The following is a 14,838-nucleotide window of genomic DNA, read 5'->3' on the forward strand; positions in this document are numbered from 1 at the left end:
AGTTTTACTATCTTTCTTTCCTTTAGAAATAGTCTCTTGCTTAATGCACAAGTTCCAAGTGTTTTACACAAGCTAGTATTCCTAGGAAATATTCAGTCTTTTAATAATCAGTCTCTCCACAGATTACAGGACACTAAAGAGACATAATCAACTGCAACGTGGTATCCTGGAGAGGCCAGTGACACAGAAAAAGGACAGCAGTGAGAAATCAGTTAAATCCAAATACAATGTCTAGTTTAGTCAGCAGTACTATTCCCATGTCAGTTTCTTAGTTTTGATCAAGGTACCGCGGATATGTGGAGCGTTAACCTCTGGAGAGCTGGGTGAAGGGTATACAAGGACTCTGTGCTGTCTTTGGAATTCTTCTGCAAATCTGAAGTTATTTCTAAATAAAGTGCTTTTTTCTTTTTTAAGCAGAGACTCTAATATTGCAAAATGTTATCAACAGGTGAATCTAGCAGGAAGGTTTACAGGGTTGGTTTTTTTTTTAAAAGATTTTATTTATTTATTTTTAGAGAGATGGGAAGGGAGAGAGAAAGAGAGAGAGAGAAACATCAGTGTGTGGCTGCCTCTCACACAGCTCCTACTGGACACCTGACCCACAACCCAGGCATGTGCCCTGACTGGGAATTGAACGGCAACCCTTTAGTTCACAGGCCAGCACCCAATGCACTGAGCCACACCAGCCAGAGCGGTTTATGGGTGTTTATTAACTACTCCTTCAGCTTTTCCGTGGATTTGATGTTTTTCAAAATAAGAATTTGTAGAAAAAAAAACAATTAAAAAAAGTATATACTGAGGGAGTTGAGCAAGGCAAAAGTAGAAGCGGAAGACGGTGGAAGCTATAATCTAGGCAAGAGATGACAGTGACTCTGACCAGGATGAGTATAGGAACCTGGGCCCGGGAAGTGAAAAATATCAAGTGCCCAGGAAGGCAAGTTAAGAGCAGGGGGCTAGAAAGAACACAAAAGCATCACCACTCCCTACTCAAAAACGCAGAGGTTGATTCATCTCCCTTCTAACTGCTTGCTTATAAACTACCGAGGGCATGAGCTATTGATCGAGGTTTGACGGCCACAGGACCTTGCTTGGGAGGCAGTAATGAGCAGTCCACCGTCTTGCCCCCACAGTGTAGGTGGGGACATAATTACCAGCCAAGGCAGCTGGAGAAGCAAGTCAACAAACCCTGAAATGGAAAATTCTGCAAGCCTACCTTTTTCAAAAAGCTCGCCCCTGCAGGCAAGCCCACTTTGTCCCCAGCTTATAAAAGCAGCCAAGTAGAGCCAGGCTCCAAACCAGAACAGAGGACCTTCCTTCCCTCTGTGCTGCCTCCCCTGTGCTCCGGCATAAGCTTCATGAAATCTGTCTGGAGATTTCTCCGGGTTTCCTCTGGATTTCCACTTGGGGAGCCCAAGAATCCCAATGCTGGTAACAGAAGCAGTGGAGTTAGTGAGATGTAGCTGGATTCTGGACATATTTCAAAGGTTGAGGCTGTAATTATTAATGGACTAAATTGGAATCTGACAGAAAGAAGAATCAGGAGTAACACCAAGGCTTTTGAGAGATGGACAATCAACTAAAAAGGGGAAGACTACTTCTGGGGAGAAGTAACAGGAATGCAGTTACACACTGAAATCTGAATTCCAGGAGAAAGGTCTGGCCTAGAGACAGAAGTTTAGCCCTCATCAGGAGCGTGTTGCTAGTGGAGCACACTGACGTCAGGGCAGTGGAGTAGATCACGGGGTGGGGGAACGGTGTCAGCAAAGTATGTAATGACAAGGTGGTGGACATCAGGACAGAGAAGAACTCAGGAAACCCTGGTAACCTCAGTCATCCTAAGGATGAACGGACCTAGCATTTCTTTAAAAACACGGCATCCCTTGAAGAAGCCCAGACTACTTAAAAGCCTGCAAAGATTTTCTGGTTCCCCCACATTTTAAAATATATACAGCTAGTGAAAGGCAGATCCAGAATCCCTGGGATGGGGGACTTTGGACCAAGATTCTACTTAAACATTCCACAACAGCATTCAGGACCCAGAAAAAAAAATTAAACAACCATCACTCAAGACAATGCACCTTAAACATTTCAAAAAGACAAAATAATAAAAATCACTAAGCATAACTGTCCCTCCTGCTTTATTATTTCTTCCAAACAGAGGATCTAGAACTTCTGCATTATACAAATAAAGCACTATAGCACTGTAGTTCAATTTCAATGGAACTGAACCCAATGGGACACATTATCCTGAATGGAAATAGTCTAACAATATATCTAAGGAGAAGCAACAGTTTTTATAAACAATAAATGGGTAAGTTTCAGAATATTTGTAAAAAGTCTGAAATTGTATATTTTTCTTTCTAAAGAAGGTTCAAACATTTTATTACATTCTGAATGTGATCTATGATTTTGACATAGTTGAAACTTTCAAGTTCAAAAATTAACATTGCTGGAGATCTGAAAGTCAAATCACAAACTGTCAGACTTGAAAAACACTGAATTTTTAAGCAATAGAACACACTTTCACACCTTTAAAAGCAATTACATTGGCAATAAGAGAGGAAATTGGTCAAGTTCAAGTTATAAGTCCCGACATGATAAAAAGTCTTTAATGAGAACATGCTTCAAAAGAACTGTCTAAACATAGTAAGTACATTTACTTCGGAAAGCTTTAAACCTTAGAAGAATACAAGCCTCAGACCTTAAATCTAAGTTGCTGCTGTCAGTCACCAACGAGGTTATTCGTTAATTCCTTCTGCTTCTAATAATCAGACAAAATTCATCTATTTTACCCCAGGCATTTTTTAAGGCTTTTAAATTAAAAAATATGGGTAAAACTGAGAAGGTCCTCGGTTGAATGGGTAAAACACAAAAGGGAAGGAAAGGCAGAGACAGGTTTAATCCTTATTTTCTATTCGGTTCAGTTTATTCAGTATTCAAAGAAATACTGAATATGTGGTAACAACTGTTCTTAGCACTTCATTTCTATTAGTTCACTTAATCTGTGTGTGTGTATACATATATTTTTGGTTTGCTTTAGTCCTTAAGGACTATAGTAAACTTGTCTTTAAGTACTGTGATTTTTGTGAGATTTAAACTCCCTGGACTGGCAAGAATGACCAGTATCATACTCCCATTCTCCCCAAATTTCACTTTGGGGTTTGAGTCAGACGTATGACTTCCACATGAGCCTTCCAAGTCCTGAAGAATCCTGGCATCAGGGCTAACACAGGTCTGGACTAAGAGTCCTATGCGGCTCTGTTCGACTTGGGATTGCATTCCTTCCAGGACAAATATAAGAATCTCGTTCAGCTCAAAACTTACTCAAATATCAGATGGGCCCTACAGCCGTCTTGGTCTCCCTGGCACAAAATGACTCTCTTATCTCCATTCCACTCATCGTAACAGACAGCCTGGATTAGGCCTAAAAGTAATGTCAAAGTTGAAAATACTTCTAACTACCTATCTGGGGACTCTGAAGGTCTTCACTTAGACTGACAAGGAATTACTTTACTCAGGTAATATATACAAAACAATGTATAATAGTGAAAAGTAATATTTTACAATGTTCAATGAATAAACAGGATAAAAGAATATGTAAGGTAGAAGAAAAAGTATATAAAACCACATTAAACACTGAAAGGAAAAATAGTGAAATGATAGCAATGGTTGTGGCTGAGGATAATACTTCTAAAATATTTTATTTTTTCTTTACTTTCTAGTTTTGATAACCAGACATTAATTTGTGCTTTTAAAATATTATCCTCAAACTAGAAACTATATATAAATTAGATATAGCTAATCTACATAGGATAGCTTTTTGTTAGAGCACATTTATTTATCCCGTATCAAAATATTATTTCCTGCCCTGGCTGGGGCGGCTTAGCTGGGCACTGCGCTGCTGCTAAGCGGAAGGTCTCGGGTTTGATTCCCCATCAGGGCACGTTCCTGTGTTCAGTGGGGGTTCACCCCCAGTGGGGGTGTGTGCTATGGGCAATGTTTCTGTCTCACATCAATGTTTTGCTTCTCTCTTTCTGCCCCTTCCCTTGCCCTCTCTCTAAAAATAAATAAAATCTTTTAAAAATGCTATTTCCTAAACAGAATGCCATTCTATAACTGTTTTGATCAATTTTCCAAATTCCTACCAAAACCAAGGTTTCTGCACTATACCCCTTCTCCATTTTACGTGTTTTCAATTTGTTTTGTTCCATAGACTATAAAATCACTCTGGATTTAAAAGCATTGCTATAACCCTACATCTAAAATCTCCTGTAGTAGCAGGAAATATTTCTTACAGATGCACTTCCTGTCCCCTATTTTAAGTAGCTTCATCCTATTAAAAAAATGGTAATATTTGATTGATACATTTAACACAGCAACCACAATCTATTCTGAGGTTACAGTTTGCAAAGTGAATTTCCAAAAATATCACTAACACATTCGAGTTTAGTTGGCATAGACACATCTGCAATGTTTAACAGAAACAAACAGCCTAAGTCTGGCACCTACAGAATGGCTGAGTTTCTCACTTTGCAGAAAATGTGCTTCATTAGACATTATGTTTTTCTCCTTCAAAGCGTCTCTCTCAGGTCACTGCCACCTTGCACCCTATTAGACAAATTAGCATTCAGAAATCAGTGTCTAAAGCAGAGAGAAGGAGACGAAGGGAATAAATATATATATATAAATACCACAGTCTGTGACCCTGGCAGATTTACATTTATTTGTTTGCGTGTTTTAGTTTTCTAAAATACATTTTCAAACACACACTTAAAGATAGAAAATAAGGGAAAAGTATAACAAACCTTTCTGTACCCATCACTCTGCTTCAACAACTACTGATACTTTGTTATTCTCATTTTATCTACCCCCTCTCGACTTTTTAAAGGGAAACAGTGAATACTGGGATATTTATTTCTTATAAAGGTCTTATTTATTTATTTTTAGAGAGAGGAAAAGGGAAGGAGAGAGAGAAGGAGAGAAATGTCAATGTGAGAAAAAAAAACATCAATTGGTTGCCTCTTACACACACCCTGACCGACCTGTAACCCCAGGCGTGTGCCCCGACTGGGAATTGAACTGCTGACCTTTCACTTTGTGGGATGACACCCAACCAACTGAACCACAATGGTCAGGATGTGCCGGAATATTTTAAGACCAATCTTAGACATTATCAGACAAAAAAGTTCTCACTAGGAAACTTAACAGATGTAAAGGAGCTTTTTTCTTCCACTTAATGATAATAAAAATATTTTTTAAATGTTAAGGTATTTAACTTAATGCCTAGAATAGCTTAACTCAGAATAAGACTTCTAGAACTAGCAGGAAACACAGACCCCTACTTCCTTGCGATTCTAACTGTGACTCCCCGGCCAGCAGCACTGGCATTACCAAAGAGCCTGTTAGAAATGCAGAGTCTCAGGCCCAGCCCAGATCCACTGAAGCAGACTCTGCATTTTAACAAGATCCCCAGGCATGTTCATCCAAGTCTCCAAACAAGGCTGAGAAAACTGAAGCCTAGAAAGGTTCAGCAGCTCTCCCAGTAGCAGTGAAACCCCGAGTGTCTGCTTCTGAGAACAGGTTTTCCCTTACATAATACGCTGCCTCTCTACAAACCTGGTTCCCATCACAAGACCCTCCCAGGCATTCACATCTTTCTGGAAACTAATTCAATTAACAAGTTAAGTGAATTTCCCATATAACTTTTTTTTAATTCATGAGAGCCTGACATTTTCCCAAATACTGTATTATATGCTTCGGCAGACCTTTAAATTAATCAAACCCCTTCCTCCTTCTTTGTGTAAAGGATAGACCTTTTCAGCAAGAGTACCTTCAAGAGGACCAATTTAATTAATGAAATGCTATGTATTTTTTACAAAGGTCAGATTGATAGTCTCCATATGGGTGGAATATATTATTGGGTGCAGCTGAAAACTTGGGCCTTTTGGCACAGAATCAATAAATACTTCACTGAAAGCCAAGCTCATTTTCTAATTGTGGTTCACCAAGAAAGTTCAGAAATGATTTAAAATGTACCGTCCAGTCCTATCAGCAATGAAAACCACGTCCCCTTGTCACAGTTAAAACACACTGCCTTTTTTAATTCCAAGAAAAGAATTATAATTTTTAAGGAAAATTACATATGAAACCTAAGATTATTATACTTCTTTTAAGACGCAAAATATTTGACTTATGATATATACTTATTTTTAAGAAAATTAATGTTTTTGGTCATATGGACATCCATAAGAGGGCCATTCTTAATTTTCAGAAGAAAGTTCTATGACATCTGGAATTCCAGAAACTCTGCAGAACACTAGTAAGAAATCTATCATTTACGGAATAGAGATTCTAAATCTTCCAGTGGGTTGTGTTTTCTTAACAAAATATTCACTGGAGGGTTAAAAAAACCTGACAAAACCAGTAATATTTCTTCAAGAATACTGGTAGGAGAGCAAACCAGCACAGCCTTTGCAGAGGGAAGTTTGGCAATATGCATTAAAAATAAAATAGGCATGCGGCTTGACTCTGTAGTTCCCCCTCAGGAATGTGACCTAAGAAAAGAAATCATTTCAAATGTGTGCAAAATTTTTCCTAGTTGAAAGTTCTGTGCAATACTGTTTACAATAAAAATGTCAAAAACAACCTAAGATCCTACAGGGAGACGATATGTAAAAAATAAGGGTACATCATAAAGTACATGGTGTTCTACTATTAAAAATATATAGCATCCTTTTATGATAAAAACATGCAGCAAAGTGGGAGTAGAGGGAGATACCTCAACATAATAAAAGACATACATGAGAGACCTAGAGCCAACATCATACTCAATGGGCACAAACTAAACACCTTCCCACTAAGACCAGGAATAAGACAAAGATGTCCATTTTCACCACTTTTATTCAACGTAGTATTGGAACTCTTGGTCACAGCTATCAGACAAAAAAAGAAATAAAAGGCATCCAAATTGGAAAGGAGGAAGTAAAACTGTCACTGCAGATGACATGATAGTATACACAGAAAATCCTACAGACTCCACCAGAAAACCACTTGACCTAATAAGTGAATTTGGCAAAACAGCAGGATTCAAAGTTAATATTCAGAAATCAAAGGCATTTTTGTACACCAACAATGAAATATCAGAATCAGAAATCAGGAAAAAATGCTATTTGCTATATTGACAAGAAAAATAAAGTACCTAGGAATAAACCTTACAAAGGAGGTAAAAGACTATACTCAGAAAACTACCCAACACTGAAAATACTGCCTTTTGTCCCACAATTTCACTGCTGGGGTTGTATCCTAAGAATCCTGAAACACCAATTCAAAAGAACCTATGCACCCCAATGTTCACAGCAGCATTATTTACAACAGCCAAGTGCTAGAAACAGCCAAAGTGCCCATCAGTAAATGAGTGGATCAAAAAAACAGTGGCGCGTTTACACAATGAAATACTATGCAGCAGAAGGAAAGAAGGAGCTCCTACCCTTCAAGACGGCATGGATGGATCTGAAGAGCATTATGCTAAGTGAAATAAGCCAGGTGGTGAAAGACAAATACCATATCATCTCACCTATAAGTGTAACCTAATCAACAAAACAAGCAAGCAAAATATAACCAGAGACATTGAAATAAAGAACAGACAGACAGTAACTGGACAGATGCTCCCCACTTTTGCCACATCGAAAGCAGTGCGGGGGGAAGCTGATTCCAAGTCTACCAACCCTCAAAGCAGGCCAAACCACGCAGACCGAACTCTGGAGTGCTCACTGTCATCACCATCGAGCTCTAGCTACACTCAGACACAGCCTGTTTTAAAGTAATATCGAAGTATATGACAGCCCACACATTTTACTGTTCTTTTCAGTAACTCCTCATACAGGACTGTTCTCAATTTCCTTATATGTGATGCACCAATATGGACACTGCTTCCCAGCCTCTTGTTTCTCCCCTGGCCGGGGCCTGGAGCAGAAGGCAATTGCACTGGTGACGCTTGGCAGTAATGTGAGCTCTCCGTTTTCCCATCAAAGATTACAGCAGTGAAACCCAAAGAACGACAAAAGAAGAAAACTGAACCCCAGCTTTCTGGTCTATACAGACAACTGTATGTGAACAATAGAATAATTTTTAAAATTAAATTAAAAAAAAAAGATAGACCTCCAGGGTCTAGAGAAAGTTTTCCCTGAACCTCCTAAAATGTAGATGTGAGACCCAAAAAACTTCCTTTCCTAGTCTTTTATTTTGTACCTAAGTGTCACAACTTTTTTTAAAACAAGGTTTACTGTGACCTTACAAATAAAATCGGAGCTTTCATTAAAATTTCTCTGAACCCATTATTCTATCAATAAAACAAGAAAAATACTCGTACTGATAGAGAAAACACATTTTGCACAATACTTTAAATCAACTCTCTGTCCCTAAAAAATTGGTTTAATTACAGCAGTAAAACCCAAACACAAATCAATCTAAGGACTAGGAATTGACTATGCATCCATTTAGCAACTGGAAGTTTATTTTAGTATTTGAAACTGTGGTTCTTCAAATTAGACACCTCATGAATACAGTCTGATATTGATTTTTTTTCACTAACAAATGCAACTAACACAATTTCATCCCTCATTAGGAATGACTTCTTCTGACTGCCAATTTACTCAGCATTATTGAAGTATTTTACCTGTACGGAAAGAAAAAGTGTCCCTTCAAATATCAGTCATTCAATCACCAAATGCACCTTAATTCAATGGTAAATATGTCACTTGAAACAAAAGTTTTAACCACAGGCAAAAAATAAAAAGCAACCTTTCTACCATCCCGGTACTGATAATCCTTATTACTAAAGGAAGGGGGGAAAATCAGTCTCCAACCTATTTTAGGCAAACCCTTCCATTAGGAGAGGAAATGAACTGATGGCAAATCAAGCTACTCACCGTAAGTTACTTCCCCTCAACATATCAACTTTAAAGACAAATCTAGGAATTGGGAACACAACATGGAAAAAGAGAGACGAAAGGAGGACACAGTTTCCTAAGCCACATTATAGTTCAGTTTCAGCTCCATTAACCTAATTGAAAGTACCAACGAGAGTTTTCCATTGGCTAGATCCGCCACCTTCTGCAATTCACTATGGTGCACTGACTGCTTAAGCACATAAAGTTGCTGAAACACAACTATTTTGAAATTACCTCAGGAGAGGAGACAAATTACAAGAAAAAAATAAAGGCCTGGTATGTCCAATGGCTAGTTATTTTCAAAATTTATATTAATATATTGTTAGCAGTAAGGAAATATTTTCTGCTTATATTTTGTTTCAACATTGAGGTTAATAAAAAGTAAATAGAAATATAAGAACCTGAAAGCATTTATTAATATTTGTTTAGCAAACAGACACTTGAAGTTTAATGAGGGATTTAAGAACTTTAATAAAATAGCAAAAAAACAAAATCCAAAGATGTCAATCTACCTGGAAAAGGGTGAGCTATGTGTTCACTCTGACCTTGAGCTTACTACCAAGTGAAAAAATTTAAGAACTGTACAAAAGGAAGAAAAAGGGGGAACAAAAGAGATATTCTGAATGCTGCTGCCTTCCTTCTTTACTGTTCTATTTTCTACAAAATACTCATAGAGTTTTTCCTAGAATGTTTTCATGTCCTATTGACCAGTCTTACTGTCAGAGTGTTTATGAGCTATATATTTGGCCTTTTTCCTGTTCTCCATCTACATTCTCTCCCTTGGTGATCTTATCCAGCCTTAAGAACTTAGAATATGAGTAATTTATAATTCCAGCTCTGTCCTTTCTCCTAACCCCAAAGTCATACATCTAACCGCTTTCTTGACTACGATACCTAATAGGCACCCCAAACTCAGCATGTCCAAAAATGAATTCTGCACTACCCCCACGTCCAACCCATGCACCCCCAAGTCTTCCCCATAGAAACTGACAGCAACTCCATTTTTCAAGTTGCTCAAGTCAAAACTTTGGGAGTCGTGCTCAATTTCTCCCTTTTTCTCACATTCCACATTTGGTAATGAAATCCTATTGCTTCAATTTTCCAAATACAGTATATTGGATGCTGATATCTCACCATCCATTCTGAGCTACCAAGATCTCTGACCTAGATTGCTGCGAGCTTCCTAACGGATTCCCCTGCTTCTGCCCTTGTACCCTTACAGTTTCATCTTCGCACAGCTGCCAGAGGGTCCTTCGAAGCTAAGTCAGAGGTCCTGCCTCTCTTCAAGGCCTGAAATGGCTCCCCATCTCCCTTGGAGTTAGAACCAAAGCCCTTTCAGGGCGACAGGGCCCTTTTATGATCTGGCCTCTTGTGACTCTTCTGCCCTCCCCTCTGGTTATTCTTTCCCCTGTTCGCTCCCCCAGGACTCTCAGGGTTAAGTCATCAGACAACCACCAAGCCCCACTGAGGGCTTCTGCCTAGCCTGTTCTCTTAGCCCAAATATCTACTTGACTAACTCTCTTACTTCCTTTAAACCTTTGTTCAAAGATCACTTTCTCTGTCCCCCTATTTAATATAGCAACCAGCCCCTCCCCCACTTAAAAAATAAAAAGGAATTTACCTTTCGTGAACTTATTTCACCTAGCAAAGACTGTGGAAGGAAGTGCTAGAACAAGAGGAAATATATTCCCATGAGAAAATGAAATCAGAGATCAGCTAAAAACTTTAGTTAAGACCTCAGTCATGTTTAGGGACTTGAAAAGAGAACTCAATATGCAAAGGATAAAGAAAAGAGATCAGCAACCAGAAAGGATCTATATTCAGAGGCCCTATTTGAATAACAAATATACAGTTGTTAGTCACTAATGTAAGAGTCTCAGAGGAAAAAACAAAATTTAAAGCATAGAAAAGCGTCTCCTTACCCATGCATGGCAAAAGAGAAACAGCAAGGAAATATATCCCAATTCTAGGTATATATGTAAATAAATACTAATTTCTGCTCCACATACCTGTGCCAGTTTGTCTTTAAGAGGCTTACCTGAGATTTGATGTTCAGCTTTAAACAGCTTTAAAAGCAAGAACAAAAAACTCATCATTTTGAAATCTGATTAGCCAACATCTACTCCCCTCTACTATAAAGATTTATAGTTTCAATTTTCAAAAAGGATACCTAAAACTCCAATTTGTTTAGGAAAGCCTAAAGAGACAAACAGAAAAACTTGTCATTTAAAAGGGGAATGCGCCCTAGCTGATGAAGCTCAGTGGACTGACTGAGTAACTGTTCTGCAAACCGAAGAAGGGTCACCAGTTTGATTCCTACTCTGGTACATGCCTGGGGTGCGGGCCTGGTCCCCAGTAGGGGGCGCATGAGAGGCAACCACACACTGATGTTTCTCTCCCTCTCTTTTTCCCTCCCTTCCCTGTCTAAAATTAAATAAAATATTTTTTAAAAAATAACTGGAAAATTAGAAAATAAAATAAATAAAAGGGGAATTAAAAATCAATAATTTATTCAAACATGTAACAAGTGCCTCCTATTGTCAGGCCCATGACAGGAGCTGTCATGACATCAAGAGTGCAGCAACTGCAGCCAAAAAGAGGTACAAATAAACATACACACTTTGTTTTTTTCTTTTTAACATGTTTATCAATTATACTGATAATAGCTATACATTCTGGAAGTGTTCCCATTCAACCCATGTACCCTGAGCATGTGTTATGTACATGGCACTGTACCAGGTGCCGAGGGCGCTAAAGGTGAACAACAGGTGGTATTCATCGTTTCTGAAGTACCCCAGACACTGCATATCATCTCTTTTATCAACCCAGCAACTTCAAGAGTTAAACACGACCCTGCTTTAGAGACGATAATCTAAGGCTTAGAAACTTTAAAAGGCAAGACTAGCAAGTGGCAGATTTAATCTATGCACTTTAGAAAACTCCAGAACCCATGCCCTTTATTACCCTGGTACATTGGTACTGGTTAATCCATTCAGAGGCATGGCGAGCAAGCAATGATTGATGAAGAATTTTCTCTTGTGGGGTGGCACTGTGACTCAAACAAGTTCTAGCAAGTGTGATGAATGGTGAGCAAGCACTGAGCGCTGAAACATTTTTTCTTGTCAAAATGCGACGAGTACCAGGTTTGACAGGTTCTGAAGCCAACGAGTACCGAGGCACCACTGTATTATGCTAAATGGTTTCCCTCAAGCGGCTTCAAGCCTATAGAGCAGAAAGAGGGGCTTAGAAATAACGTTAATACACATGGCCAGCCAGCCCCACATCTTCAGTGCCCAAAAGTCTACCTGAGGGGAGAGGGAAGGGAACTTAAGGGGAAAAAGGGGGAGGGATTTTGAGGAACAAGTATGAAAGACACAGAGATGAGGACTGTGGGGGGGGGGGGGATGGGAGGGAGGGGGGAGACCGGGCAGGGGGGTGGGGTGGGATGGGAGAAATAGATTTAAAAAAAAATGTACTTGAAAAGTAACTTAATAAAATTTAATTTAAAAAATAATAATAAAAATTTATATTTTATTGAAAAAAAAGGCAAATTAAGTACCTACAGGCAAAAAGTGCACACATTTTTTTAAAGATTTTATTTATTTATTTTAGAGGGGAAGGGAGAAAGGGAAACATCAATGTGTTCTCTTGCAATTCTGTAAGAAAAATAAAATAAATGAAAATAAAAGATAAAAGCCATTAACTGAACAATTCCCAGCTTCTTTCTTTCTACTCTAAAAAAAGCTGCTCTGTAATACCTTCAATTTACTTACTTCAGTGACGAGACTTCTGTTCAATTCATTCACTTCCTAATACATGGGGACAGTTGGGTGACTTTCAGTACAGCACGAAACTAAACAGCATTTTAAGTGTTTACCCAGAAACTGTTTTCTGAATACGTATGTAGGAAAGGCTTCCTTCTGCCTCTGAGTAAAAACAACTTTTTGCACACTAGCCACACAAAGCTTCCTGAGACAGATGGGCAGCCTGCATAGCCTGCAAATCCTTTGTTTAAAAGGTGGCAAATAAAGTCAGCCAGGTTTCTGGGAAGCACTGACCCCAATAAAGCCATTATGTTTCTTCATCTTGTAAAACCAGAGCAGACAAAGGAGGCAAAGCTAAAAGAAGAGAAACCAGAGGAAGATTACACTCCAGCACTAAAATCCACATCACAGGCTTGGGGTGGTGAACACACAATACAATATACAGATGAAGTATTAAGGAATGGTACACCTGAAACCTTTGTAATTTTATTAACCAATGTCACCCCAATAAATTCAATAAAAGTTTTAAAAAACCCTATCATAAAAATCCATGGCACAAACAGCCCCCTATTGTTCAATGCTACTGTCACAATGTAAACCTACAAAAATGAAAAGGCTGACCCCACTCGGTGTTTGAAATCTTAATCACTCAACAAGGTAAAATCTCAGTAGTTGGTACAAACACACACTGCCAACCTCCTTTAAGAGAGAAAAATAGGAGGGTTCTCTTCCCATGTAAAACAGGGAACTAATGAAAGAAAATCGGATTTGAATGTTGAAGACATTAAATAGTGCAAAGTTTCTTCTTAAACTAAAGTGGAAATAACTAGGTGAATGTCAAATTACTATTCAGTAAAAAAGCACGAGCTCTGAGAAAAATTTATAAGATCGATTTTCAAAACTCTTGGTTCTGAGTGCTAAATAATAATACTAGTATCAGTGATCTGAAATAAAGTTAATTTTAAAACATAAAAGGATTACTTATGATCTCCCATGATCCACATACTAAATGATTTCAAGAAACTTCTGAGAAATTAATTAAAAACTTGGCAAATGCCCTTTATTAATAAAAATTTTTAAGTTTACTAATCTTATGCTCTCTAAATCAAAAATAAAATTTCTCTAATGGAAATTAAGGGTGCTGCTTAATGAGCAGAGGAGATTCATAATTCAGAGATGTCTAAAGTGTTACAGCTACTTTAAAGCAGAAACTTTAGTGGGTTCCCTTAGCCATTGTTCTCAAATCCTGCACTAATTTGCCCCACACCTTATTTTGCAAGAGAACTTTTGAACATACACAAACTTTTCCTTGTCTGCCTTTTCTTTACTGATGACACGCACAGAAACAAGGAAACAAAAAACAAAGGGCAACCACTGCAACTCCAGATCGGCTACCGGAAGATGAAAATATGCGAGGACCTAATGGAAACAAGGCAGGGACTGTTGGAGCCCATGAATATTTCAGAAGAATAATGAAAAAGTGTGCCAGATGGGTGCGCTTGCAGCTGGCTAACAACTAAATTTCTGACCAAAGCCAAATGTTTCCTTACATAATTTATCAAGCACTTTTCAGTTCCTTCCACTACCACCCTTTTCAATATTCTTTTATTCATTTTCCTTTTTAAAAGAGCAATACCACCATAACTTCTCTTTCAAAGCAGGACAGTTATAAAAAAAATTTAAGAAAAGAACACCTGTGTGCCCTATACTGCTGAGTCTGAGGCATGAATCAAAGTGTTATTACTGAAGCAAAAACGGAGAAAGGCAGTGATACAAATGCCTAACCATTCTTTATTTTAACAAAGTAGTTTAAAATAAACACTAATTGCCAAGGGTTAGCAGCATAAATACAAATCAACTCTGCTCACCCTTACCACAGGTCTCTGTCCACCTCTCTACTACCTGCCAAATCCTACCCTATATTCCAGATATAAAAGCAGCTAAGTTCACTTGTATTCTTAAGTTCTTTTAGCAATAAAAATAATAGTCCTGCCTGATGTGGCTCAGTGATTGAGTGCCGGCCTGCGAACCAAATGGTCGCTGGTTCAATTCCCAGTCAGGACACATGCCTGGGTTGTGGGCCGGAACCCCAGTGGGGGGGTGCATGAGAGGCAACCACACAATGA

General features: G+C 38.5%; 1 protein-coding gene across 7 annotated transcripts in view; it reads right to left on the reverse strand.

The window, feature by feature from the left end:
- The window catches only part of DENND5B (DENN domain containing 5B), a 165,659-nt gene that overhangs the window by 128,990 nt on the left and 21,831 nt on the right, over nt 1-14,838 (reverse strand). Inside the window, exon 1 of one of the 7 annotated variants that reach the window (XM_053662191.1) lies at nt 11,913-11,937. The exons of the other annotated variants lie outside the window; for them this stretch is intronic. Coding sequence (XP_053518166.1) covers nt 11,913-11,922 — 10 coding nt within the window. The 5' untranslated portion in view covers nt 11,923-11,937. Of the gene's footprint in view, nt 1-11,912; nt 11,938-14,838 lie in introns of those variants that run through there. 7 annotated transcript variants of the gene reach the window in all.

The sequence above is a fragment of the Artibeus jamaicensis genome, unplaced genomic scaffold (genome assembly GCF_021234435.1).
Source record: "Artibeus jamaicensis isolate MK-2021 breed Jamaican fruit bat unplaced genomic scaffold, CSHL_Jam_final contig_233, whole genome shotgun sequence".
NCBI lineage: Eukaryota > Metazoa > Chordata > Mammalia > Chiroptera > Phyllostomidae > Artibeus > Artibeus jamaicensis.